The 24811-nt window shown below is 48.5% G+C and overlaps 12 protein-coding genes across 12 annotated transcripts; 6 read left to right on the top strand and 6 right to left on the bottom strand.

Moving 5' to 3' along the window:
* Window positions 1-2579: 2579 nt before the first annotated feature.
* On the bottom strand, window positions 2580-4418 carry EURHEDRAFT_13104 (proteasome regulatory particle base subunit RPT5). The gene is made up of 4 exons (XM_040777739.1): window positions 4208-4418; window positions 3839-4029; window positions 3340-3755; window positions 2580-3287 (listed from the first exon to the last, which is right to left on the bottom strand). The coding sequence occupies exons 2-4, from the start codon at window positions 3949-3951 to the stop codon at window positions 2629-2631; spliced, it is 1188 nt and encodes a 395-aa protein (XP_040643080.1). The 5' UTR covers window positions 3952-4029; window positions 4208-4418; the 3' UTR covers window positions 2580-2628.
* A 158-nt stretch (window positions 4419-4576) lies between these two features.
* Window positions 4577-6726, bottom strand: EURHEDRAFT_398590 (putative trimethyllysine dioxygenase TmlH; the record flags this gene model as incomplete). Its single annotated transcript, XM_040779855.1, has 12 exons — window positions 4577-4692; window positions 4750-4821; window positions 4870-5361; window positions 5417-5516; window positions 5578-5686; window positions 5751-5853; window positions 5902-5962; window positions 6031-6097; window positions 6163-6180; window positions 6242-6519; window positions 6580-6610; window positions 6668-6726. The coding sequence occupies 12 exons, from the start codon at window positions 6724-6726 to the stop codon at window positions 4577-4579; spliced, it is 1506 nt and encodes a 501-aa protein (XP_040643079.1).
* Window positions 6727-7012: 286 nt separating this feature from the next.
* EURHEDRAFT_468563 (putative peroxisomal dehydratase) lies at window positions 7013-8377 on the bottom strand. Its single transcript, XM_040785264.1, has 4 exons — window positions 8086-8377; window positions 7980-8028; window positions 7508-7943; window positions 7013-7452 (listed from the first exon to the last, which is right to left on the bottom strand). Exons 1-4 carry the CDS (start codon window positions 8203-8205, stop codon window positions 7110-7112), a joined length of 948 nt encoding a protein of 315 aa, XP_040643078.1. The 5' UTR covers window positions 8206-8377; the 3' UTR covers window positions 7013-7109.
* Window positions 8378-8442: 65 nt separating this feature from the next.
* On the bottom strand, window positions 8443-10369 carry rmtA (protein-arginine omega-N methyltransferase HMT1). Its single transcript, XM_040780527.1, has 7 exons — window positions 10129-10369; window positions 10062-10071; window positions 9974-9993; window positions 9802-9911; window positions 9400-9731; window positions 8870-9341; window positions 8443-8816 (listed from the first exon to the last, which is right to left on the bottom strand). The coding sequence occupies exons 1-7, from the start codon at window positions 10231-10233 to the stop codon at window positions 8810-8812; spliced, it is 1056 nt and encodes a 351-aa protein (XP_040643077.1). The 5' UTR covers window positions 10234-10369; the 3' UTR covers window positions 8443-8809.
* Window positions 10370-10536: 167 nt separating this feature from the next.
* Window positions 10537-12129, top strand: EURHEDRAFT_407346 (PGAP3/PER1 family protein). Its single transcript, XM_040780526.1, has 4 exons — window positions 10537-10889; window positions 10944-10986; window positions 11047-11821; window positions 11892-12129. Exons 1-4 carry the CDS (start codon window positions 10764-10766, stop codon window positions 11944-11946), a joined length of 999 nt encoding a protein of 332 aa, XP_040643076.1. The 5' UTR covers window positions 10537-10763; the 3' UTR covers window positions 11947-12129.
* Window positions 12126-14726, top strand: agm1 (phosphoacetylglucosamine mutase PCM1). Its single transcript, XM_040780525.1, has 6 exons — window positions 12126-12485; window positions 12547-12560; window positions 12682-12826; window positions 12947-12961; window positions 13021-13527; window positions 13583-14726. Exons 1-6 carry the CDS (start codon window positions 12393-12395, stop codon window positions 14462-14464), a joined length of 1656 nt encoding a protein of 551 aa, XP_040643075.1. The 5' UTR covers window positions 12126-12392; the 3' UTR covers window positions 14465-14726.
* Window positions 14727-14773: 47 nt separating this feature from the next.
* Window positions 14774-16261, bottom strand: rrp3 (RNA-dependent ATPase RRP3; the record flags this gene model as incomplete). Its single annotated transcript, XM_040779540.1, has 2 exons — window positions 14774-15852; window positions 15913-16261. 2 exons carry the CDS (start codon window positions 16259-16261, stop codon window positions 14774-14776), a joined length of 1428 nt encoding a protein of 475 aa, XP_040643074.1.
* A 598-nt stretch (window positions 16262-16859) lies between these two features.
* EURHEDRAFT_407344 (Brix-domain-containing protein) lies at window positions 16860-18049 on the top strand. The gene has a single exon (XM_040780524.1). The coding sequence runs from the start codon at window positions 16992-16994 to the stop codon at window positions 17877-17879; it is 888 nt and encodes a 295-aa protein (XP_040643073.1). The 5' UTR covers window positions 16860-16991; the 3' UTR covers window positions 17880-18049.
* Window positions 18050-18258: 209 nt separating this feature from the next.
* EURHEDRAFT_382482 (riboflavin synthase) lies at window positions 18259-19161 on the bottom strand (the record flags this gene model as incomplete). Its single annotated transcript, XM_040779539.1, has 3 exons — window positions 19105-19161; window positions 18920-19042; window positions 18259-18806 (listed from the first exon to the last, which is right to left on the bottom strand). The coding sequence occupies exons 1-3, from the start codon at window positions 19133-19135 to the stop codon at window positions 18259-18261; spliced, it is 702 nt and encodes a 233-aa protein (XP_040643072.1). The 5' UTR covers window positions 19136-19161.
* A 20-nt stretch (window positions 19162-19181) lies between these two features.
* On the top strand, window positions 19182-21161 carry EURHEDRAFT_407341 (CaiB/BaiF CoA transferase family protein). The gene is made up of 6 exons (XM_040780523.1): window positions 19182-19542; window positions 19612-19643; window positions 19705-19828; window positions 19883-20387; window positions 20445-20738; window positions 20793-21161. The coding sequence occupies exons 1-6, from the start codon at window positions 19360-19362 to the stop codon at window positions 20999-21001; spliced, it is 1347 nt and encodes a 448-aa protein (XP_040643071.1). The 5' UTR covers window positions 19182-19359; the 3' UTR covers window positions 21002-21161.
* Window positions 21162-21303: 142 nt separating this feature from the next.
* On the top strand, window positions 21304-23100 carry EURHEDRAFT_407339 (phf1/phf2 family PHD finger domain-containing protein). Its single transcript, XM_040780522.1, has one exon. It carries the CDS (start codon window positions 21377-21379, stop codon window positions 23063-23065), a length of 1689 nt encoding a protein of 562 aa, XP_040643070.1. The 5' UTR covers window positions 21304-21376; the 3' UTR covers window positions 23066-23100.
* Window positions 23101-23310: 210 nt separating this feature from the next.
* On the top strand, window positions 23311-24810 carry EURHEDRAFT_407338 (putative short-chain dehydrogenase/reductase family protein). The gene is made up of 2 exons (XM_040780521.1): window positions 23311-24010; window positions 24111-24810. The coding sequence occupies exons 1-2, from the start codon at window positions 23498-23500 to the stop codon at window positions 24759-24761; spliced, it is 1164 nt and encodes a 387-aa protein (XP_040643069.1). The 5' UTR covers window positions 23311-23497; the 3' UTR covers window positions 24762-24810.
* The last annotated feature ends 1 nt before the right edge of the window (window position 24811 follows it).

Genomic DNA, 24811 nt, shown 5'->3' with positions numbered 1-24811 from the left:
TGTTGGTCTTCCCCGGTTCCATGGCATAGTGCTCTGGCATTGCGAGGAAAGTTCGAACATTCGCATGTTTCTGTCGCTCATCTTCAGAAGGAATCTATTGTCTGCGACTGTCATGGCAACTGCTAATAGTTTCCCGTGAAACGGAACGCCACAGGTCGGGCAAGTTGTGGTTAGATGGAGACATGACAATGTTATCACTATTAGGTGGCTCTGCATGAACGCCAACACCACAGCACCGCCTTCAAGAAAGTCTTCCAGGAGCTGTACTTGGCAATTGTTTCAGAAAGTTGAGGAACAAGGTCTATCCTGGGTGTGTTTTCTGGGAAACTTAGATGGGATTTTGACCAACTGTCCCGTAGATGTCGATAACTCGTAAGAAGATTGATCGAAACCGTTATGTTGGTGAAATGTTTTTTATAGCTAAGAACTGAGGTTTCTCCGGTTCCACGTCTCCTGTCCCATATCGTGTTACAGAAGCACTCTGGAGGATCTTCGAAACCCTCGTAGATCCTTCGTACCACGAAATTTCCATTCCGATTATTAGTCATCGCAATAAGTCTCAAATGACAGTATAGAATCGGAAGAGGCACGGGATCATCTCAATGCCAGCGCGATATCTGGCCCTGCTACCTTGCTTTACCAGAATCCGTGGTTCTCTTGACAACTTACCTAGCCCGAAGAATTAAGTAAGCTAGATAAAGCCGGGGTTTTTTTGCTTGTTCTGAACTCGAGTCTGGCCATGTCGAGAAACAAGGTTGATAAGAGCCCCTTGAAATGATTTTGTGCTGCAGTCCAGTTCGTCGAGGTTTTCAAACTGGGAGCTGAGAAGGGTTAGCAATCTCTGTAACTCCAACCCAAAGAGCCTTATGAGCTATGTTTGCCCCCTCCCCACCGCGCACCCTAAACGCCATGTAGAACGACTACTGCTAGCCCTACAACAGGAAGCTAACCACTGGAAATTCCAATTCCGGGTGCACGTCTAGTACATCCTCGATTTATGCGGGTTTCTGAAAGAAGTATACGAACAGTTGGAGGATGCCCTCTGAGCAAGATGTAGTGGGTTTCGCCTCAACGTCGAGAAGGATTTAGGTGAGATTAACTGTCGCATCTATTTATTAGGAATGGCGATGGCCGGGGCCGGTAGTTCGATGAATGTCTTTATTGAAAGAGTTTATACACACACATGTAGTGAAATATCGCCTGGAAGGGTGTGCTCTTTAGGCTTTATTGCTCCTCTTCGCCGTTTGGTACGAGAGAGTACTAGGAGTACTTACCCTCGGGTTGGGGCACAAGATACTGGTTGCACTTAGCCAGGCATCGCCAGAATAGCGGACATGGTGTGGGGAGAACGGTGCTTGTCATTATGTAGCTGCTTTGACTATACCTCGTGGCTCGGGGAGCCAGTGTTTCGCAATGCAGAGCCTTGATGCAGCCTCTCCCGCTGCAAGTCAATTATGATTCGACTTTGTTTGATTACCAAATAAATGACAGTCGATGTCCTCATTAAAAGCTAGATACAGCTTAAATGCAGCTGTTAAATTGGTGCGAAAAGCGTATATGCTCCCTGGTACAATATCAATAAATGCAAGGGGGTTGGTAAAAAATACCACAGGAATCACCTCGTCGTCTGATATTATGACCAACTCACGGTTTGTTGTAACGTAGGTGTAGGCGAGAGTAAAGTAATGACAGTCGAGTATGACCCAGAGTGCTCTCATAGTGGACCATCTGCATCTTTTCCTCATTGAAATTGTCAAGTGCTTTTCTGCATTACTGTTCATCATTGTTGTCGAGACCAATGTGCCTGCAAAAGTGCATTGCTTGACCCACAGCGGCCGCTGCGTTCTTGAGAGGGAGTAATAACGTCTCTATGCCTATTAGTCACTCCAATTCCAGCGATATAGGGTGGAGGAAGTGGAAGAAACACCTCGTCCTAACTGAAACCTGGTAAATACATTTGTTCAAAACAGAGACCGTCTGCTCCTCTTCGTAATTGTGGCATGAATTCCGAAAATCTGCTTCGAGCACCACACTGGGAGCCGCAATTACACAGTTTGGTGTTTCTCTGAATGTCTTTGGAGGGCATCCTAGGAAGCGTATAAGGCGTGCTCAACGAGTTTGGATGAGTGTTTTGGTGACGTGGAAATTGGATTCGGGGGACACTATGCATGTGAGGACGGTTGAGATTTGGACGTTGGAGGGGAGTATGGATGGGAAGCCACAAGTTAGTCAGGTCGAGGTATGTGTTTTCCTCCTATTTGAGCCTGTGGCTAACTCATGTAGGCGAACTTCCTTGTGTCGAAGATACTAGAACCTGCTAGGTAGGGTATTGGATTGACTCATGGGATGCTGTTTGGTAGGAATATCAGACCAGAATGTAATGCTGGGTATATCTTTGATATGCTTCTTGATACTCTACGTAAGGAGGCTATTAGACAAATGGAGCGGAGGTGGTTTACACCGGCTCAGTGATCGTGGCCAATGTAACACTTCAAACGAATTTTCATTGCACATTTATGATTATTGGTAGGGGGATAAATTACTAATGGCTTGAATTGCTCAGAATCCTCAAATTACATATATGGTAACACATGAGAATACCAAGAAATGAAAACAGGTAGCATTCGCCTAAACGTAAATACCCATGTTGGTGTCCTTCTTCTTCGCCTGTACTTCCGCAATCGCATCCACATAGTTTTCATGGTTGATCTTGCTCTGTCCCTTCCGGAGCGCAATCATACCTGCCTCCACGCAAACAGCCTTCAGCTGCGCACCACCGAACTCGTCTGTGCTACGCGCAAGTTCGTGCCAGTTGATGCTGTCATCAGCGGCCATCTTGCGCGAGTGGATCTGCAGAATGTTGGCACGAGCCTCTTCGTTGGGCAGAGGGAATTCGATCTTGCGGTCCAGACGACCGGATCGGAGAAGCGCAGGGTCGAGGACGTCGACCCGGTTCGTGGCGGCGAGGACCTTGATGCGGTCGTCCGATGCAAAACCGTCCAGCTGGTTAAGGAGTTCAAGCATTGTCCGCTGCACTTCACGGTCACCGGACTTCTCGGAGTCGAAACGTTTTGTACCGATAGCATCGAGTTCGTCGATGAAGATAATTGAAGGAGCCTTCTCTTTGGCCAATGCGAAGCAGTCCCGGACCATCTTCGCACCATCACCAATGAACATCTGCACCAGCTGCGGACCGGCAAGCTTGAGGAAAGTCGCGTTTGTCTCTGCGGCACATGCACGAGCAAGGAGCGTTTTACCTGTACCAGGAGGACCGTACATCAAAGCACCTGCAGAAGTTAGCAAAGGCATCAACCGTATATAAAACAGAGATAGACATACCCTTTGGTGCCTTGATTCCAATCTTCTTGAACTTCTCCGCCTCCTTCATGGGCCACACAATAGCTTCGACAATCTCCTCAATTTGCTTATCCAAACCACCAATATCCGTGTACTTCTCTGTAGGCTTCTCATCGACCTCCATTGCCTTCACCCGGTTATCATATTCGGCGGGTAGCGTATCCAACACAAGGTATGAGTCCTTGTTGACACCGATCAAATCACCAGGCTTAAGCTTCTCGTGGTCTACCAGACCAATCAAAGGGAGATAAATTGTCTGGCGAGTCGAGGTTTTGATGACAGCGGACTTGCCCACGCGTGTGGCATCCAGGTCGATGTTGGCGCCCTCTTCAGCGGCGTCGGCTTCAACATCCAAGTCAAGCAATTCGACAACATTTCCAACGAGATACGGCAGTTGCCTATGATCCGTCAGCGATTAGCGACATACTATTTCCATTATCCTGCTGTAGTCCACCCGAAGTCGGAGATCTATTAGCCATACCTGTTGTTCTCAACCTTCTCTTGATTATCCTTAACCCTCTCCCTCATAGTGTTCTGTTCGTGCATCAACCGCTGGTATTCGCTCTTCATGATACGCAGCTCATTTTCCAGCATCCTCCGCCGTTTGACGATATCGGCCGTACTCGAACTGAGAATCTCCTCATCCAACAGGCCTTCCTCCTCTTCCTTTTTCTTCTCATCGGCGTCTTTCATCGCGGCATCGCCATCGCTGCCTTCTGGTTTCTTGCCATCGCCGTCGCCATCGCCTTGGTCCTGTTTCTTGTCTCTCACTTCACGCTCAAGGTCATCGAGATCTTCAAGAGTAGACATGGTGGGCGGAGTGGGTGTGTGGCAACGTCAGTGAATTAGTGGAAATGTGCGGAAAGAGGAAAATTGAATGTGAGTCGTTAAAGATTAATGTGTTGAAAAGGGAAGTTCGGAGAAAGATGACAAGGTTGGGAGATTGGGAGCGAGAGCTGTCTGGATGGATTCCGGGCGACGATGTGAGCTCCGGCCAAACAACGTCAGCCGCCGGTGTTTCACGTGACCCTTACAAATAGACTACCCTCCGCAAATTCACTGGGGGTATGCTCTAAATCAAGTAATTTACATGCTTTTACTATGAGTATTTCACAAAATACTCTATTCAATACAGTTTGAATCGCACTCTCGTCAAGAGAGCTTGTCCCTCGTCCTTCAACCCACTCGAACAGTCAAGGTCTTCTTGATGCTCCAGCACCTAGAACAACATGTTAGGATTGCTCTCAGAATTGTACGTATTTCCGAGGTTTCGCAAAACAGCCTCACGACCGAACTTGAGAAGACGGTAGCGGGAGAGGAAGTCGTCGTTGTTCACTAAGGCAAATCAGTATCATGCATTCCCGCGGGCCCGGGATGACCAAGTATACGCACCGTAGCCACCACACATCCTACGCTTTCCGACAAACTCTGAACGTCCATGGAGCATTCTCCAGTTGTCAAAAACTTGGAGCTAGTTAGCCATGTCTAAGGAAAAGGAAGGGGTGCACATACTGAGCGCTGTTCCCGGCTGGAGTTGTGTCCAGATTTCCAAGTCCTTCCGTTGTATGATTTCGTTGAAATGTCGTGCTGCAGAGTACCATTCTTCCTGTTCCTTCGAGCTCCAGTCCACTTTGGCTGCTCGATCGTAATTATTCCATCGAATCTGATACAGTTGCCGCTTGAACGTGGGATGAGTGACGAATACAGGATATTGAATGGCAGGCTGAATGCACGCATCTTCGTTTCCACTGGAGTGGAACGGCTGCCGATACTTGTACAATGCCTTAGCGTGCTGAGGATTTTCGAGTTTCAGGAGTTGGGCTGCCCGGAATCCATCAACAAGTAAACTTTCCCCTCCTTGACCATCAGTGTGGGACAGGAGGTGGAACAGTTGAAGTCTGGCGGGGTCAGTAAAATAAGTGTTATCCGTATGTGCACCAAGAAACTCCGTCGTGTATGCAGTGTCCTTGTAACTTAGGTCTGCTGTAAAATCCCAGAAGCCACCTTTAGAGTATCATTAGCAGCAGCACTCATGTAGTTGATTGCCGAGAGATCATACCGTAGTGGGTATGCCTGACAAAGGCAATCCTCTCTATCAGTTTTTGTGTTGCCTGTGGTTCGACAGGAACGCCCTCGACAAAGCAGAATCCCCAGTCATACTAGAAAGATATCAGTATTCGACAAGTCCGTTAGCATAAGGAGTTGCCGAAGAGAGCCTACTATCTTCTCAAGCCAGTCAAACACGGCTTTGTTATCTTTCATGACTTCTTCGTGTTTGACAGTGGGATAAGATGAGTTTGGATCAGTCGGATGGAACTTTCTGAAGCGCCTAACCTGAAACATTAGCAAGATAATGCATAAGCTATGAGAATGCCAAGGAAGAGCTCATTTACCGCAAAGACGGTCCTGGTTTCGAGGGGTATGGTCTCTCGGGAGATTTGTTTTGATGTGCAAGAAGCCAAAAGATAGGATAGACACCAGTATGGCCATCAGACCCTGGGTATATTTAGCAATGGTAATTTTCGGTGTCGTTGATAGACTTACAATCGACTACAACGGCCCGACTTTCATATCTGACCTTGTTGGCACTGACATCTTGCGGTATCTGGAGAGAATCGGTTAACGTTCATTACGTGAAAACGCGAAAGGAGTAAAGTACAGGGAGAATAATACCTTGAAAGTATCCACACTCCGCTGTCTTGTGTCTGGGTGGATACATTTCGGACATTGGCAGTTGTCCCTAGATGCTCAGATGAGTTTCTTTCTTTTTGTATTTCCATTCTAACGTCTCAGGGATTAACTAACCTGAGCCAGAATTCTCCACTGTAGAATAAGGTGAGCATTGACGTTCTTCGTATACTTTATTAAAGGCTATTAGACTTACTAAAATGCAATGGCTGGCCTCCCCTTAACGACAAATTCCATTTCAATGTACCCAAGAAATTTCTTGACTTTTGGTGGGATATTCTCTGTCCTATTTGCTGCCGAGATGCCCCCCGTTTCAACTACCATTTCCTGCTTCTCAGATACAACATCTTGAGGCCCCTCAGCTGCAAAATCAACCGGAGACGAGAATCGTCTAGTAAACTGCAATGGCTGCTGCGGCGGCGGCGGCGGCGGCGACGGCCTAAGCACCACCGATAGGCCCCGGGAGTTGACACGCTAAGCAGAATGAGCAAAGAGCATCCTGTTAAATTAGGACATCCTATAATAAAGACATACCAAGTTGATGTGCTTGGGAGTAAATGAAGCGCTAATCATCATATTAGCATTTTGCATGAAAATTTTAGCCGCGGGGAAACGGTCATACCTGGCATTCTTCCAGGGGCTAGCAAGCACCCTGGAAGACGAGAGACGAGGCATACTCATCCTAGAATCGTATAATGGCAGCTGACTTGAAGAGTACCGGGTAGTTCAAGGAAGTTATGGAGAGACGTCTCCACCTGATTGCATCTGTAGTCACGTGATACAACCGTACAATACGGGTAAAAGGAAGTCAGGCAACAACTCTGCAGGGATTGCGATAGCTCTTAATATATTCAGGTGAGTGATATTCAGAGTAGATAGCGAGATGTTCTGCTTCTGACTGTTTGTGCTGGGAAAGATCGTTCGTTCCAGTGGCCTGAGCTACCGAGTACACGGAAAACATACTGTTATGCAAGGACTGTTTTCTTTTTTCTTTCATATATATATAATATATAGATAATGGTTAAATAGATAATCTGTAAATATTCATCCTTGAGTTATATCGCTCAGAGCTTGCTCTTCGGACCAACAACCTTCAACAGACAACGGCCATTGCTCAAAACGGCCTTGCCCTTGTCATTCTTGGTCACGAACCGGACTTCTTCATAAACGTCCTGGAAATTGCCCATCCGCCAAATCTCCGTGATAAGTTTGTCGCCTGGTCTGACAGGCGAAGCAAACCGGGCCTGGAATTCCTTGAGGTTCTTGGGGTCACTTCCTCCCAGCTCGCGCAGAATTCCATGGGCAGCAGAGTTCCAGCTGAACAGGCCGTGGATGATGATACCTCCAAAACCCATCTTCTGACCAGGCTCTGGGGTAGCGTGCAGAGGGTTATAGTCGCCGTTGAGACTTTTGAAGTCGGGAGTTAATATGGAATGTTCAAGACAGGTATTGTGAAACTTACCGGTAAAGATGAGCGGTCTCCATAGTAGTCTGAACCACATCGATAGCGTCTGGGCTTTTACCCTCCGGGGGTGTGTAGCTTACGGTACTTGGACCTTTCGGTCCACCCCAATTCCCCTGACTAACAAAAAAGTTGCTGCTCACAGTCTTCGAGTACACTTCTCCGGTCTCTTTGTCCACAATCGATTGTTCCGTCTCCATAACCGTTCCAGGCTTTCCTTTGTCGTAAACACCGAGAACCTTATTCCACAATTCAAACTTCTTGCCGGCGCTTGTTGTTGGAAGGGGCTTCAGGATGGTAAGCTTCCGTTGACCATCTACTACGCGGCGGTAGTCGAAGTCCGGGATACCGGGAACCGGAGACGCCTGTGAACGCGCGTAGAAGTCGGTGACTTCCTGGTCAGTGAGTTTGAAGGCTTTACGAGAAGTTAGTGTGTCTGGCTCAATATATGAAGGGATCTGTCATTGCGTACGGAGGATCAAAGGGTAAGTTGGGAAGACGGAGAAGTTGGGATGGAGTTCCTAGATCAAGGTTCAGAAGTGTTGGAGACATCAGGATTACTGGATATCCTAGCTTACATATAGAAAATGTAATTCATCGGCCTTGCAGCCAATGCTGTTTGCAAACAGCAAGACATCGCGTTTCTGCCAGGAAACTTCCTTAGACGCGAATTCGTGACCAGCTCCAGGCGCCGACATCGTAACGGTGATTTCAAGTTTGGATTCGCGATAAAGAATCTAATGGACTCAGGAGACACACAATAACGACGGTTAATTGACTCGAACAAACAGAAAGCAGTTAATTCCGTTTGCGCCGCCCTTTAAATTGATTGTCTTGCGGGGCTACCGAGCGAGCCGAGGCTCAATCTGTATAAATCCGAGCGCCGTCTCATCCGGCCAATAAAAACCAGCAAAGCGATCAGATAAAAAAAAAAACACAGTTTTCAGTAGGATCTCATTAAAAAGCCTAAACAATCTATGAATAACGTCGGAGGTGGCTAGACTGAGCATCGACTCGGACGGGGTATCTACTTTAGGAAATTCGAGGAGCTTCATAATCGTCTCTGTCCGTATCGCGCCAAACAATGATGCAGTTCCCTTTCCTTCCAATGAATAACTCAAATTAAGAACGCCGACATAAAAAAGACCCTAATTGATCATTGTTCACCCAATGGAACCTCTGTTTACACCATGTCGTTCATATCGATCATGCGCATTTGCTGCCAGGTCGTCGATATGCTAAACCACAGGCAGGAGAAATTACCGAAAGAGATTTGCAGAACGTAGTATCGAAGAAAGAAATTTAACACCTGGGTATGTCAGTTTTCTGATCCGAAAATAGTACACACGATATAATACGTACATCCGGAAGAAGCAACCGTTCTCGGCGTAACGCACAGGGTCTGCGGTTTCGAATTTGTAATTGATGCCGATATCGAGGTCACGCTTGTTCTTGTCGTTCGGCTTGTTCTCAATCATACCGGTAAGAACTTCTCCCTCCTCCATGGTAAGAACATCACGCAAATAGAAGACAGTCTGCTTCCAGTGGGTATACCTGGCATGAGGGCCAGTGGAAAAGCTGATGGGCTTGTGGCATGCGGTAAAGTCAATATCAAACCAAGCAATCAGGGCATGGACAAAGTCGTTGCGCTTGGCAGGAAGCGAGAAGGGAGCCTTGAAAGCAAGGTCCGAGGACTGGACGGTGTAAAGATCGAGAGTGATGATCGGGCAAGGGTCGCTGACAACAGCCTTGAGCTCGACTGTGTCAACGAGAGGCTCTGTAAGAGCAATATCCTTCATGGGGCTGTAGTCAAATCCCCACACGTTGTCCCAAACTGGAGAAAAGGTTAGGCTAAGATACCAAAAGTTCCAAACCCTGACAGTAAAACTTACATCCAATTTTGTCGTCCTTGTATTCACCGTCCTCGATAGCAGCCACATACATGGTAGCCTTGTCAGGGAAGATCTTGCCTCCGGGATTAAGGTACCTGTCACGCGCATAGAGGACAGTGTCCAACATGCTTTCATAGAGAAGGAAGTATCCCATCCACTCAGAGATGATAATGTCGACCTTGGGGAAGGGGAGCTCAACTTCCTCCATCTTTCCCTGAAGAAGAGTGATCTTGCTGGTCAGGCCGTTGACTTCGACGATCTCGCGAGCCTTTTCGATGATTGACGACATATCGACACCAATTACGTGTTTAGCACCGGCCTTAGCAGCGAACCTTTATCCACGATAGCGTCCATTAGTATAAATCCCTTGCCGTGGGAACTGTAGTTTCTTTTTGTACGTACATGCTGAGAATACCGGTTCCGCACCCGACATCGAGAACAACCTTATCCTTGAAAACGTGGCGGTTCTGGTAGATAGAGTCACGGTACGACCTCGTGCGAACATCATCTTTCTATGAAGAAATCACAAATCAGCATAAAGTTGGATTAATGGTGGTGAAATGGTGGTGCTCACAAGCATTTCCTCATGAATGCCTAAGTGGGGGGTTGCGAAGTTAGCCACTTGTATACCAAATCAAACGGAATTCTGGAGACGCAATTACCATGGTGGTCGTAGCTATTGTATTGTTAGCATATTGACATATAATTCAGGATGGTTGGAGATTCTTCGTACCTAGTGAAGTAGCGCACTTCAGCATGGTCATCGCCAACCATACGATCCGCGCTGCTGGTCATCATAGCAGAGGGGTCTACAGACGACTGTCTCTCAGACATGTTGAATGCAAATCGCAAATCGGATTCCAAAAAGAATGGAAATTCGGAGGGCGTCGATAAGAATAAAGAAGAGGGAGGGGACAGACACAGGAAAAACCAAACGATAGTCCTCTATGCGATATGGAAGATGGTGGTTTGCCGCGAGCTTTTTTTTTTTTTTTTTATCTCCGCCATGTTCCAATCAAGGTTAGTCTCTGCTCCAGATCAGACTAGCCCGATTTAGACTCAAAATCATGTGATCATAGTGCCCCATCCTGATTAGGGTTGGTTGTTACATTTATAACAACTCACCACATGTGTCAATGGCGATCATGAGGCCTTCAATTTCATTACTAAAATACGGCATTGTCTTCACTCCCCTTTTTCCATTGGCATGCAATGTCTGTATCGGGGAAAAATTGCCAAGACTCCATACTGCCGGCGGAATTCACTCCGCCCGCTGCGGCCGCCATACGGGAGCTACATTCATTGCGGCGCTTCTCCTGAAATTCACGCGCTGAAAGGTGCCAGTACTTGGCAGATTTGTCACAATGGGCTTGAATGCTAGAGGGAGAACGTTCTCCTGTATTTTTGTCTTTTTTCTGTTTGCTACCTTGATTGGAAAGTCTTCAGCTTCTTTGGGGGATCACCTCCCGGAGTTCAAAGAATGTGTCAAGGTAGTTTAGCTGTTTACTTGGATCGCAAAGGCCAGCTCACAAACGGTTCATTAGGTCTGTCAAGCTGAGAATTGCAAAGATGGCAATTCGGTCATTCGTATGTTTACCTATTTCTTTTTGCTATGCGATTGCTTCTTGCTAAAGGGACTGTACTTAGCGCTCCATCTCCGTCTCATGTTCTGGAACTGTCCGGCTGAATGCGATTATACCTGCCAACACGTCGTAACCGACCTTCGGGTCGCCCGAGACCCTCCGATGATCACTCCTATCGTCCAGTTCCATGGAAAATGGCCGTTTCGCAGAATGATCGGCATGCAGGAACCGTTTTCTGTCCTCTTTTCTCTGCTCAACTTTTTGGCCCATTGGCATGGCATTTCTCGAATCCGGGAATCGATCCCAGCCTGGCATTCTCTCCGGAAATACTATATTTCGTTTGGATACTGTGGTCTGGCGTGTTGGACTTTTAGCACGATCTTCCACTGCAGGGATTTCCCACTCACAGAGAAACTGGACTATTTCGGAGCCGGGGCGAACGTCATGTATGGTCTCTATCTTGCTGCTATCCGGGTCTTGCGCCTAGACCAGGAGAAACCCCGATTTAAACCGACGTTGCGCCGCCTATTGACTGTGCTCTGCGCTGTTCTTTACACTGTGCACGTGTGCTATCTGAGCTTCTGGTCATGGGACTATACCTATAACATGATTGCCAATATCGTGATTGGAATGATATCGAACGTACTGTGGGTTGGATTCAGTATCTATCGGTATCAAAAGCAGCAAAAATTGTGGACCGCTTGGCCAGGAATGATTGTTCTCTGGATTATATTGGCCATGAGCCTGGAGTTACTGGACTTCCCCCCCTGGCATGGGCTGGTCGATGCCCACAGTCTCTGGCACCTCGGGACTGTTATTCCGACTGCATGGTGGTACTCGTAAGTTCTCCTTGATTCTCCTTCGTATTCCCTCACGATTTGACTGGCTGACGGTGGTTGTGACTGGTAGGTTCCTTATCAAAGACATTCAAAACGACGTAGCTGGGATACGATACAAGGCTTGAGTTTGTGGCTTTGGGAGCTCACTCACGCCTTTGGATGATATTCTCCCTACCGGAGTAATCTCTGGTGGCTGTGGATGACCAATCCAACCCTGTAATTACCAAATCTCACGAAATAAAAGCACGCTAGACTCCTTGCAGCACACAGTACATACATACTTCTGTATTGCCAGCTGTCATACATACGGCGTAGTTCTTCTGGTATATACAAGTAGTGTTATTTCCACCTCGGCCTCCACCGCTCACCGCTTGGGCCGTGGCAGTATTGTCGCGAGCAGTTCTTCCCACCATGTGCCACAATCGCTGTTTCTGATTTATTTTTCCTTGCTCGTCTGTTTTACTGGTAATTTCCGCTTTTTCTTCTTTCTCTCCGGAGTTTTCTCTTTCTTTCAACATTTGCTTCAGTTCTGGAATCCCTCTAAATTGTCTTTTTCCTGTGTGTGGACATAATGGCGTCTCCGACTCTTAAGAAAGCGATCACGGAAGCAGCCCTGAATTATACCAAGCCAGAAGGGGCAGTCTTCCAATATGGTACTGCTGGGGTAAGTGGTTTCTTACTAACGATATATTGTGAATGGTACTGATTTTGTCTTTTGTGTCCAGTTCCGAATGAAGGCGTGAGTTTTCCCTTGGGGAGAATCAACTCCTCCAGCCCCGCCTCCACGAATTGACCCCACGATCGCCCCTGTTTTCATTTACGTTACAAGTACACTTTGACCAATAGGTATACGCACGCAGTGATCTTCTCAACACGGTTGTCTTCGCTGTGGGATTGCTCGCCGGACTCCGGTCCAGGAAGCTTAGCGGACAATGGATTGGTGTCATGGTCACGGCCAGTCACAATCCCGCGCAGGACAATGGTGTCAAGCTGGTTGATCCAATGGTATTTTGCCTTTTTTTTTTTTTTTTTTTTTTTTTTTTTTTTTTTTTTTTTTTTTTTTTTTTTTTTTTTTTTTTCGGTAAAATAAAAATGGAATGGGCGTGGGCTGACAATTTTGTATAGGGTGAAATGTTGGAAGTAAGGCTTAACGCAAACTTGACTCCGATTGATACACCTCGCTCACGCTCTCTGGATAGGCTGAATGGGAGGAACATGCAACCAAGCTCGCCAACGCTCCGTTGGATAAGATTGCCGATGTGTACGGAGAATTGATCCAAGAGATCGATGTTAATATGGAGAACCCGGCTCGTGTGGTCTTCGCTCGGGATACTCGTGCATCTGGCTCTCGTCTGGTCAGTGTGCTCAATGCTGCACTTACCGCTACAGAGGTCGAGTTTGCCGACATGAAATATATGACCACTCCTCAACTGCACTATATTGTCCGTTGCAAGAACACTCTCGGGACACAGTATGAGTACGGCGAGCCTACCGAGCAGGGTTATTATGAGAAGCTTGCCGAGGCTTTCAAGAGAGTGATGAGGGGCGTTAAGGCCAAGGGTAGCTTGACTGTCGACTGTGCGAACGGTGTTGGTGGACCTAAACTGAGGGAACAGATCAAATACTTGCCCGGTGCTGAGGAGGGTGGTCTTGATATCAACGTCGTCAACGACGACGTCATCAACCCCGACAGCCTGAACTTCGACGTATGACACCACTCTCCTACACCAAGGCAATCACAAACTAACTTTTGATTATTAGTGCGGTGCCGATTATGTGAAGACTAAGCAACGTGCTCCTCCATCTTCTAAGGCCGCTGTTCTCGACCGTTGCGCCTCCTTGGACGGTGACGCGGACCGTCTGGTCTACTATTTTGTTGACGAGAGCAATGTCTTCCGCCTCCTTGACGGTGATCGCATTGCCACTCTGGCCGCTTCGTTCATTGGCGATCTGGCCCGAAGCGCTGGAATTGCGCAAAACCTTAAGATTGGTATCATCCAAACTGCTTACGCCAATGGTGCCAGCACGGATTACATTGAGAAGGTGCTGAAGCTTCAGTCTGTCTGCACCAACACTGGTGTTAAGCATCTCCACCATGCTGCTATGCGCTTTGACGTTGGTGTTTACTTCGAAGCCAATGGTCATGGTACCATTACTTTCTCTGAGAACGCTCTGAAGATCATCAAGAGCGCTGAGCCTCAATCCCCGGCCCAGCAACGCTCGATCGAATGTCTTCAGGGTCTCACTGACTTGATCAACCAAGCGGTCGGTGATGCTATCTCTGACATGCTCCTGGTTGAAGCTATTCTTGCCCACAAATCGTGGAGCCCCAAGGAATGGCTTGGAACTTATACTGACCTTCCCTCCCGTCTCGTCCGCGTCGAGGTTGCTGATCGCTCTATCTTCAAGGCTTACGATGCGGAACGTAAGCTTGAGTCACCTCCAGGCCTCCAGACCAAGATCGAATCCCTCATGTCTCGATACAACAAAGGACGGAGTTTCGCCCGTGCAAGTGGCACCGAAGACGCGGTCCGTGTCTATGCAGAGGCTGCAAGCCGATCTGAAGCGGACGACCTGGCCACCCGTGTTGCCAACGCGGTTAAAGAGGCCGGCTCGGTCAAGGAAATCTTGCAAGCGTCTTGAGTTATCCATTCTTTAGTAGCTTTCAAGTTACCCTCATGATTTGCATTCTTTCGTTTAGCGAACATAGTCTGACGAAATGGACTTCTTTTTAATTGATACAAAAAAAAATGACGAACTCGCCTATTCTACAATACTATACAGGTTATGGACGAGATTACGAACATTAATTATGGAATGATTCTCTGTTTGTCAATAAGTAAAGCAAACATCTATTTAACTTTTCCCGTCAAACTCCAAAACAAAATTAACAATCATCACCAGGCATAAATAGGTATATCCGACAAGAAATAGTAGCAAGTAGATTGTAGATTAACCCTCCTCTTCGTCCATCTCATCACGAGACCGTTTCCCCCTACCCTTCTTTCCTTTGGTTCCCTTCTTTTCATCGTAGGCCTTCATCTCCATGATTGCTTGCCGCTGAGCCTCCGAAACACGCTCAGCGAACACCATCACCTCGTCCTTCTTGATAGCATACTCATCAAGTTGCTTTCCCAGGGCTCTCTCAATTCGCTGCCAAACCTCAATATCATACTGCGTCAAGAAACTAATTGCCACACCACTCTTTCCGGCACGCGCGGTACGTCCGACACGGTGAACATATGTCTTGCTGTCACTGGGGAGGTCAAAGTTCAGAACAACGTCGACGGACGGAATATCCAGGCCACGGGCTGCAACATCTGTAGCGACCAAGATGTCACGGCTGCGGGAACGGAACTTGCCCAGGGCACCTAAACGGGATGACTGGGAAAGCTGGCCGTGGAGAGGGATAGCGCCGAATCCCAGGGTTCTGAGCAGGACAGACATGCGTTGTGTCTCGTGGACGGTGCGGGTGAAGATGATGGCGGATTGGCCGGCAAATTCGTTCAGCAGGTAAACCAGGTAGAGGTCCTTGAACTTGTGGGGGACGAAGAGGTACGATTGCATAAGAGTTGAAACGGTCTGATATTTGCTTGACGAGATAGACACCTTAAGCGGGTTGGAGAGGGAGGCACGCTGCAACGATTCCACCTTGGAACTGAGTGTCGCAGAGAAGAGATATGTGTGGCGTTCTCTGGGGAGTACTTTGAGGATCTTATCCAGGAGGGGACCGAAGTCCATGTCAAGCAGTCTGTCTGCTTCGTCCATGACGAGATACTTCAGGCCGCGAAGCGAAAAACCCTTGGTGTTCTCCAGATGGTCCAGCAAACGACCGGGAGTCGCAACGACGATATGTGGCTTCTTTCCAAGCGCGATCGATTGCGATACCATATCCATACCTCCGACAATTGTTGCGCATCGAACTGAGATGGTCGAGCCAAGAGTTTCAAAGGATTGAGAGATCTGGTATGCTAATTCACGGGTTGGGGCGAGGATGAGACCGAAGAAGGATTGGGGCTTCTCCATCAGGGCTTAAATATCATGTCAGCAAGACTTTTCTTCGGCATTTCTTCTGGGGAAGCTGTCCGTACTTTGTAGAATCGGAAGAGCAAAAGCTGCTGTCTTTCCACTTCCCGTCTCTGCCAAGCCGATCAAATCACGGCCCTGCAAAGCCAATGGAATAGCTTCGGCCTGAATCGCGGTGGGAGCCTTGAATCCCAAGTTGTCACAAGCTTCGCATAATTGCGGAATCACTCCTAGCTCTTTGAACGACTTGGGGAGCGGCTTCTTGTCTTCAGCTTCGGCGGTCTCATCTTGCGCTTGAGGGTTATCGGGGGTCTCTTCTGCTTCAGAACCAGAGTCTTCGGGGCTGGAGGACTCTAGTTCCTTGGCTTTGCGTGACTCCGGCTTCACGGTCTTTTGTTTCTTGAATCCGGGCATATTGTATTGTATGATTGGTATTTTTTTTTGCTTGCCTCTTTTTCTCTTCGATAGTTATCTCCAAATAAATTTTGGGCGCCGCAACATTGTTGATCCGAGGATCGTCTGGGTCTCCGCCGGAGAAAAAACGAGGAAAAAAAAGTCCACTTCCGTTTCTAGACATCGCCTAATCTTGACTTTTTCGCATATCAATTTTCTTGTCATTGACTAATTCATAATGGCGAAAGGAGTCAAGAATCGCACTCACTCTAAGGCGGTTAATGCGTCGGCCAAGGCCAGGGTTAGTGCATCCGGCAATGTGAGCAAGACTCCGAAGTCTATGGTTATTCGAGTCGGCGCTTCGCAAGTCGGTTCGAGCGTTAGCCAGCTGGTTAAGGATGTTCGGTTGATGATGGAGCCTGATACGGCTGTGCGATTGAAGGTGAGATATGCGATTTGAACAAATATGTAGTTTCTTCGGACAATGTCTAATGGAAATTTTGTGCTTCAGGAACGTAAATCCAACAGGTTGAGGGACTACACAGTTATGACGGGACCTCTCGGTGTCTCGCACCTCATGCTCTTCTCGAAATCAGCTACCGGAAACACCAACATGCGTCTTGCGCTCACTCCTCGCGGACCGACTCTTCACTTCCATGTCGAGAACTATTCGTTATGCAGAGACGTTGAGAGAGCATTGAAGCGTCCGAGAGGTGGTGGACAGGACCACAAAACACCACCCCTGCTCGTTATGAATAATTTCAACTCGCCTGATGCAACAGAGGACTCGAAAGTGCCCAAGCGTCTCGAGAGTTTATGTACAACCATCTTTCAATCGATGTTCCCTCCAATTAATCCCCAGGCTACGCCGCTGTCCTCTATTCGCCGTGTTATGCTTCTGAATAGGGAGCAAGAAGAGGGGAGTGATTCGTATATCATGACCCTGAGACATTACGCCATCAGTACCAAGAAGACCGGTGTTTCGAAACGGATTCGCCGCCTCGATCCCAAGGAGGTTCGGAACAAAGATCCCAAAGCTGCTGTTCCTAATCTTGGGAAGCTCGAAGATGCCGCGGACTACCTACTCGACCCATCGGCAGCCGGCTACACTTCGGCAAGCGAGACTGAAATGGACACGGATGCGGAGGTTGAAGTTGCGGAGAGCACCACCAGGAAGATTCTTAACAAGAGAGATCTGCAGCGCATGAAGGCTGGCGACAAAGAGAAGGCCGAGAAGAAAATAAACAGCGCACCCGAGGTCGAGAAACGGGCCGTTAAGCTGGTCGAATTGGGTCCTCGCATGCGACTTCGGCTGACCAAGGTTGAGGATGGGCTTTGCGACGGTAAGGTCATGTGGCACGATTACATTACGAAGTCTGCAGCAGAGATCCAGAAGATGGAAAGGAACTGGGAACAGAGAAAGAAGCAGAAGGAGCAAAGAAAGAAGCAGCAAAAGGATAATGTCGAAAAGAAGAAGCAGGAGAAAGCTAAGGCTAGAGCTGAAGGAAAGGAGGTTAAGAGTGACGATGAGGATGAAGAGATGGATGATGAAGATGACTGGCTCAGTGATGACCTCGAGGAAGTTGGGGGAGAGGAGCAGGAAGGTGAGGTGGATAGTGACGATTCCATGGAAGAATGAACGGATGTATCTGTCACTGCGACCTATGCTTGATATTCAACAGCCTTCCCGGTCTGCTTCAGACCTCAATGGCGTGCTGTCGTCAACAGCCCATACCGGTAAAACTTGACATTGGTCCGGAAGACCTTCGTTGGCTGCCGCGTACTTGTGATGACTACCTACAATTTACGACTGTACCAGCCGTATAAAAATTTGCGCTCTGTGTAAGAGTAGCAAACGGTTACGACCAAGGATTGGAAAAGCATCTTTAATGTATTATTGCGTTGGAAGGCTTCAAAAATTATACCCACAAGTCTATTTGCAGTTAGAATAAAATGTACATGCTGACTGAGAGATTATAAGATAATGCTATCGTAAATCATGCTTTCCTTTTTTTCCATCACTTCGTGAATTTCTCATCCACAATACGAGAGACCATCTTCTCCAAGATGCTGTAGTCACCCCCAGAAGCCTGGCTAAAGTAACTCTCCACACTCTTCTCGACATACTTCCCGACAATATCAATCTCAACATTAACCTCCTCCCCAGCCTCCTTAGACGCCGTAACAATCTTCTCCTGCGTATATGCAATAAGCATAACCTCCCAATACCCCTCCTTCCCATCAACTACCTTGGTCACAGTCAAACTCGCCCCGTCCAGCGTCACATAGCCCTTCTCAACAACGTACCGCAACACACCCTTATCGCGCGGCTGCAGGCGGAAAACCAAAGCATTTCCTTCCGGTGTCACGGACAAAATCTTTGCGACGGTGTCGACGTGGCCCTGGACGAAGTGGCCGCCCATGCGCGTGTCGGCTTTGACGGCGCGTTCGAGGTTGACTCTGGAGTTTGTCTGGAGCGAGCCGAGGTTTGTGCGGCGGAGGGTCTCAGGGGCGACGCCGACTTTGAACCAGGTTCTATCGAAGGCTGTTACTGTGAGGCATGTTCCTGTACGCGGTTAGTTTGAGTCTTGCCGTGATTTTCCCTCCCCCACGTTCCATGGAGGGGATGCGCGGTGATCTTTCTCTGATGACTTATGTTTCAGGTGTGTGTCATTTTACCATTGACAGCGATGCTATCGCCCAGATGAGCATCTGCGAGGATCTCTTCGCAATTGGAGATGGTCAAGGATGTACCACCACCTCCGCTCGACGAGGTGTCGAGGGGCTCGAGGGCCGTCACCGCTGTAGTAAACCCGTTAGCTTGGCTGTTTATCAAATAAGGAAAGTGACCGGGGGAAGCTCACTCCCGATCTTTTCAACAAGGCCAGTAAACATTGTGCAATAATCCAAAAAAAAAAAAAAAAAAAAAAAAAAAAAAAGCGATGTGTACGAGGAAACTCGGGTTTGATGTCAGTCGGTTGACCTCGGCTCTCTTTATATATCGCCGAGCGGTGTCGGCGGTGGGATGCGAACTACAAGTAACACCACTTTCCATTACCCATTCAATCCCTTTTCTTCTATTAAAGTGGGATGACTATCGTTTCAGTGGGTGTGTGATCATGAGTGTTGCATTGAAGTTTCAGGCCCTCGTCCGTCGGTCAGTGGTGAACAGTCCTATTGTTGCTGCTGCGGCTGGTCTCCAGCGCACGGCACCATGGCGACGAAGCTACTCGAGCGCTATTGGCGATACGCTACCTCTGACTGGAATTAAAGTACTTGATATGACCAGAGTCCTTGCTGGTGTGAGTAGCCATTTTACTTTTTCAGCTTTGCTTGACTGTCATCCAGTATGCTGATCTTTTGTCTGCTAGCCATACTGCACGCAGATCTTGGGAGACTTAGGGTACGCAATCCGATTTCACAGATTGCCACGTGCGCGTGCTAATATGTCTCGTTTCGAACAGAGCAGAAGTCATCAAAGTAGAACACCCTGTGCGTGGTGACGATACTCGAGCCTGGGGCCCGCCATTTGCGAAATACCAGGATGAATCGCGACAGGGCCCTGGCGAGAGCGCTTACTACCTAGCTGTACGACAGGATCCATTATGCTTGAACCATACGGCCCAAGTTAACGTGCAATAGGTGAACCGTAACAAGAAGTCGATTGGCCTCTCGTTCGCTCACAAACCCGGCGTCGAGATTCTGCACAAACTCGTCAAGGAATGCGATGTCCTCGTTGAAAACTACCTCCCCGGAGGCCTCAAAAAATACAACATGGATTACGAAACCCTGCACGCCATCAATCCCAAGTTGATCTACGCTAGTATCACCGGGTACGGACAGACAGGACCATACAGTAACCGAGCTGGATACGATGTGATGGTCGAAGCGGAGATGGGCCTGATGCATATCACGGGGGCGCGGGATGGCGCCCCAGTCAAAGTGGGTGTGGCGGTTACAGATTTAACGACGGGGTTATATACTTCGAACGCGATCATGGCTGCGCTCATTGCCCGTGGACGGACTGGAAAGGGGCAACATATCGACGCATCCCTGAGCGATTGCCAGGTTGCGACGCTGTCGAATCTTGCCAGTTCCGCTCTTATCAGTGGAAAGAAAGATTCGGGACGATGGGGTACCGCGCATCGTAAGTGAGGGATATCATTCCTGGACCCTTGGAAGCCGATTATTGACAATCGTGTAGCATCCATTGTACCCTACCGGAGCTACAAGACCCGTGATGGAGACATCCTTTTCGGAGGCGGCAATGACAAATTATTCGGGGTGCTGTGCGATCGATTGGGATACCCCGAGTGGAAGACAGATGTCCGCTTTGTCACAAATAGCGATCGTGTAAAGCATCGGGAGGAGGTCGACGGCCTAATTGAGACCACGACGAAACAGAAGACAACCAAGGAATGGCTTGAGATTTTCGAGGGAAGTGGGATGCCATATGCTGCTGTTAACGACATCCAAGGAACACTAAATCACTCTCACGGTGAGTTACCACATCCCAGAAGTTTCACAACAGCCAACTGATACATCAACATAGTCCAAGCACGTGGAATGGTCACCGAGGTTGACCACCCGGACTGTGGTCCCGTCAAGTTGGTGAATACGCCCATCAAGTATTCGCATGCTACACCAGGCATCAGGACGGCACCTCCGACTTTAGGTCAACATACGGATGAAATCCTTGGAGGAATCGAATATGGTAAGGAAGATATAGCTCGTTTGAAGCAGGAGGGAGTCGTATCGTAGAGCGGCTTGCCTATCATAACTGTTTATATTAACTGCATGTACCCCAGGGGTACAGGGGTGGGGGATCCCGGGGATCTGTGAGCATCTGTCATATAACCCCAGCATCACATAGCAATGAACATAACATGAATTGAGCAATAATATCATGACAAAATGTTCCCTCAGTGTCAGCAATTGTGTCCAGGTGAATGATAGTATCTCGTTCCAACCGAAGCGGAGAAATCCATTTGTCACGTGATGCTATACAGACCTCTGCACCCGGCAAGTAGAGCTTCGTTTTCGTGCGATAGTACACAACCCGTGCAGGGCATACATTCGTACATATCTCTATTTCCCTCATTCAGTGAAACCACTGCAATAAGTCGAATTCGGGGAATGACACAGGAAAATGGGGTTTCTCCCCAGGCGTCTATAGAAACCACACCATCATCCCACACACAGTTGGCCACCTCTTCGTCAATGCCACAGGGCCAGAATATCACCAACATCGATCCGTCCGTTAGACCGTCGTCGGATTCTATAAAAAAATCAGGTACTATTCCGGGTAGAGTTGAGATCCCCAAGCTCTCGCCGGCTACTACAGAGCTTCTGGCACGGGTGACGGGTAGTTTCGCGAGGAAAGATGGTTTTGATCCTGTCACTGGCTGGAGTTCACCATCGCTTGATACAGAGTTGAATGACAAGTGGAAGGCACAAGGGACCGGCAATATGAAGTCTTCTTCTGCATTTTTGGAAATTACACCTTCGCACTTGCCGCTGTCGCGGCCGGATATCCCTAGTATACCGGCACCTGCCCAGAAGGATTATATTGAAACAGGCATCATTAATATTGCTCCGAAGCCAGCAGACCCATCATCGACTCATTTACAGCCACAATTGCAACCGCAAGCAATGATGCCAGAAGTTAGGACGGCTAAGCAGCAGAAGGCGGCCGCTCCTCGTGCCCGACAATCTGCGAATGGAACCAGACGCGCCGTGAAAAAACACAGACGTGGTGACTATGACGACGGTGAAGGAATCATAAAGGCCGGAGACTCTACTTCTGATGAATCTGACATTGCACCGACGGCAACGCAAACCAAATCGGGTCGACAAGTCAACCGTCCTTCCTTATACGTCCCTCCTCCGGCTCCGTCTCCATCAATTGGCAACAAGAATACCACTGCAGTCCCGAGCCCATCTAGCAATCTTGGTACGACCCCGGGATCAGCACGAAAGCGCAAACGTGTTATGCGGAAGGGCAAGGATATCAACACCAATTGCATACATTGTCAAAGAGGACATAGTCCATTTACTAATGCTATTGTCTTCTGCGACTCGTGCAATAGGGCATGGCATCAACTATGCCATGATCCGTGCATCGATAGAGAGGTCGTTTTGGTCAAGGAGAAGGAATGGATGTGCAAGGAATGCAAACCTGTATCGCTGTCCAGTATCCAGCCGACAGTTGTCAGGTGTGATCCTTACGTTGTACAAACGCAGCCCGCCCAGGTAAAGCTACAAATTCCGTCCCTTGAAGTTGGAAGCTCGGGATTCTCAGGCGATGAATGCCGTAGCTACCTGTCAAGTTTGTCTCATGCAACTCTGGTCGAGTTGCTGGTTACTTTAGCAGACCGGAATCCGGAACTCCCCATATTCCCTGGGAACCTGAAGTCTTTGCCGTCGTCCAAATTCCCTCTCCAGTCTGGCATGTCGTTTTTGGTTTCTGCGGCACCAGTTAATCCACCGGCAGCTGGTAGCTTGACCCAGAAACCCACCAACGGTACCTCAATTAACGGGAATGATGATGCTACTGCGGATCCACCTACTGGCCATAACCCGTCAACTGCTGGAAAGAAACGGCGCCACAGCGAGATCTCCGAAGATGACGAGGCTGGTTATGAAATCGAGGATCATCGGCTATACCCCCGGGCTGGTAATGGCCTTCGCCTTTCCCTCAACCCGGATGATCTTGACATTATGCAAGAAGATCCTGCTTGTCCTACCTTTAGCTATTCGTTGCATGGTTCTGCCAAAGCTTGCGCGGAAACCAATGACGCTGTTCCTGTATGGGGGACCGCGTAACGCCTTCTTTACCTTTTTTTTTTTTTTTTTTTTTTCTTCTGGCTTTCTTTTCGCCTTGTTTTTGGGAATCGATATTGCGCTTTTGCTGTTTGAGGTGTTTCTTTCATAGGATCGGAGTCAATAGAATATGGAGTTATGAGGACAAGAGACATAGACGCACATTTATGAATTCTAAAGGGGCTGTTTTCTCAGCTATTTTTCTTGTGCTATTTAAATGCTGCTCATTTTAAATAGAAATTATTCTCCTGATGTTGTGTACCCCTGTACTCCGTACTATGTAGAGTATGGGTATGGCATTGCGATATGGCCATATATCTAAACTCCGAACCTCTGCAACGTAGTTGGATCTTCCAACACTTCATCCTATATTCCGTTATGCTTGACAAACGATCGAATCGCCAAGAATAATTATCATAAATACCAACCCCAACAATGGCAACATCACCAACATCTAACCCAGCCTCATCACCACCCAAACCCCCCTCTCGTGGCAAAAAATGGCACCACCACATCACCATCGACCTCTTCCTCTCCGTCCTCAACCGCACCCTCCTCCATCCCTGGTTCGCCTGGATGACGGTCCTCAGTCTCCGCGCCCAAGCAACCCCTTACACAGATCTCTCCTTCATCCTCACATCAACCTACGCCTCCCTCCTGACAATCCTCGCGCTCGCGCGGGCGGTCAATCACCGAATCGCATACGGGTTGTCGCGGCCCGTGAATCTGAGTGAGGAGGTTGTGGTTGTGACTGGGGGTGCGAGCGGATTGGGTCTGCTGGTTGCGAGGATTTATGGACTTAGGGGGGTTAGTGTGGCGGTTTTTGATGTGAAGGAGGTTGCGGAGATTGAGGGGTGGAGTGATGAGGTTGCCGGGGTTGAGTATTACAGGTGTGATATTGGGAACAGAAGGGAGGTGGAGTGGGCGTTGGGGAGGGTTAAGAAGGAGGTATGTTTTTCTCTACTATCCTTTACTTTGTTGAGAGGGAACAGATGAAATTGGTTTTGGGTATTACTTTGGGCTATGTACAAATACTGACGGTTTACAGTTGGGCACACCAACAGTGCTGGTGAACTGCGCAGCAGCACGAATCAACGGCCAATCGCTCCTGTCCTTACCAGCAGAAGCCTTCCAGAGGACCATCCGCACCAACTTGCTCGCCGTTTTCAACACCTGCCAGGTGGTTCTGCCTGATATGCTATCTGCTCCGAACGGTGGTGCCATCGTCAATGTCAGCTCAGTCCTCGGACAGTTGCATGCGGCAGGCCTCTCCGACTACTCTGCTAGTAAAGCCGCTCTCAGTGCCCTGCACAAGACTTTGGAGGTTGAGCTGCGTGTCTCTGGGAATTATGAAAAGGTGAAAATGCTGCTGGTTGAGACGGGCCAGTTGTCAACGCCGTTATTTGGCTGGATCCAAACGCCGAGCAACTTCTTTGCGCCTGTTCTTGAACCAGTCCAAGTTGCTCAGGAGATTGTGGCGGCTATTGACGAAGGGAGAGGTGGTGTGATCAGATTGCCTGCTTTCGCTGCGCTTGCCAGATGGTATGCAGTGTTTCCCGCGGGTCTTCAACGAATTGCTCGGTGGTTGAGTGGAATCGACCATGCCGTGGCCAAAGCATCACCCGCCCGTCCTCCGTCTAACCGTGTAGCAGCACTTCAAAATTTGCAAAGCGATTCAGAATCTGTAGACACGGACTGATGCAAAGGCCCAGCGGATGTTCGGAGAAAGAAAATAGCGCCATGAAACGT

The sequence above is a fragment of the Aspergillus ruber genome (assembly GCF_000600275.1).
Source record: "Aspergillus ruber CBS 135680 unplaced genomic scaffold scaffold00001, whole genome shotgun sequence".
NCBI classification, from domain to species: Eukaryota; Fungi; Ascomycota; class Eurotiomycetes; order Eurotiales; family Aspergillaceae; genus Aspergillus; species Aspergillus ruber.
This window is presented reverse-complemented; position numbering and strand designations above follow the sequence as displayed.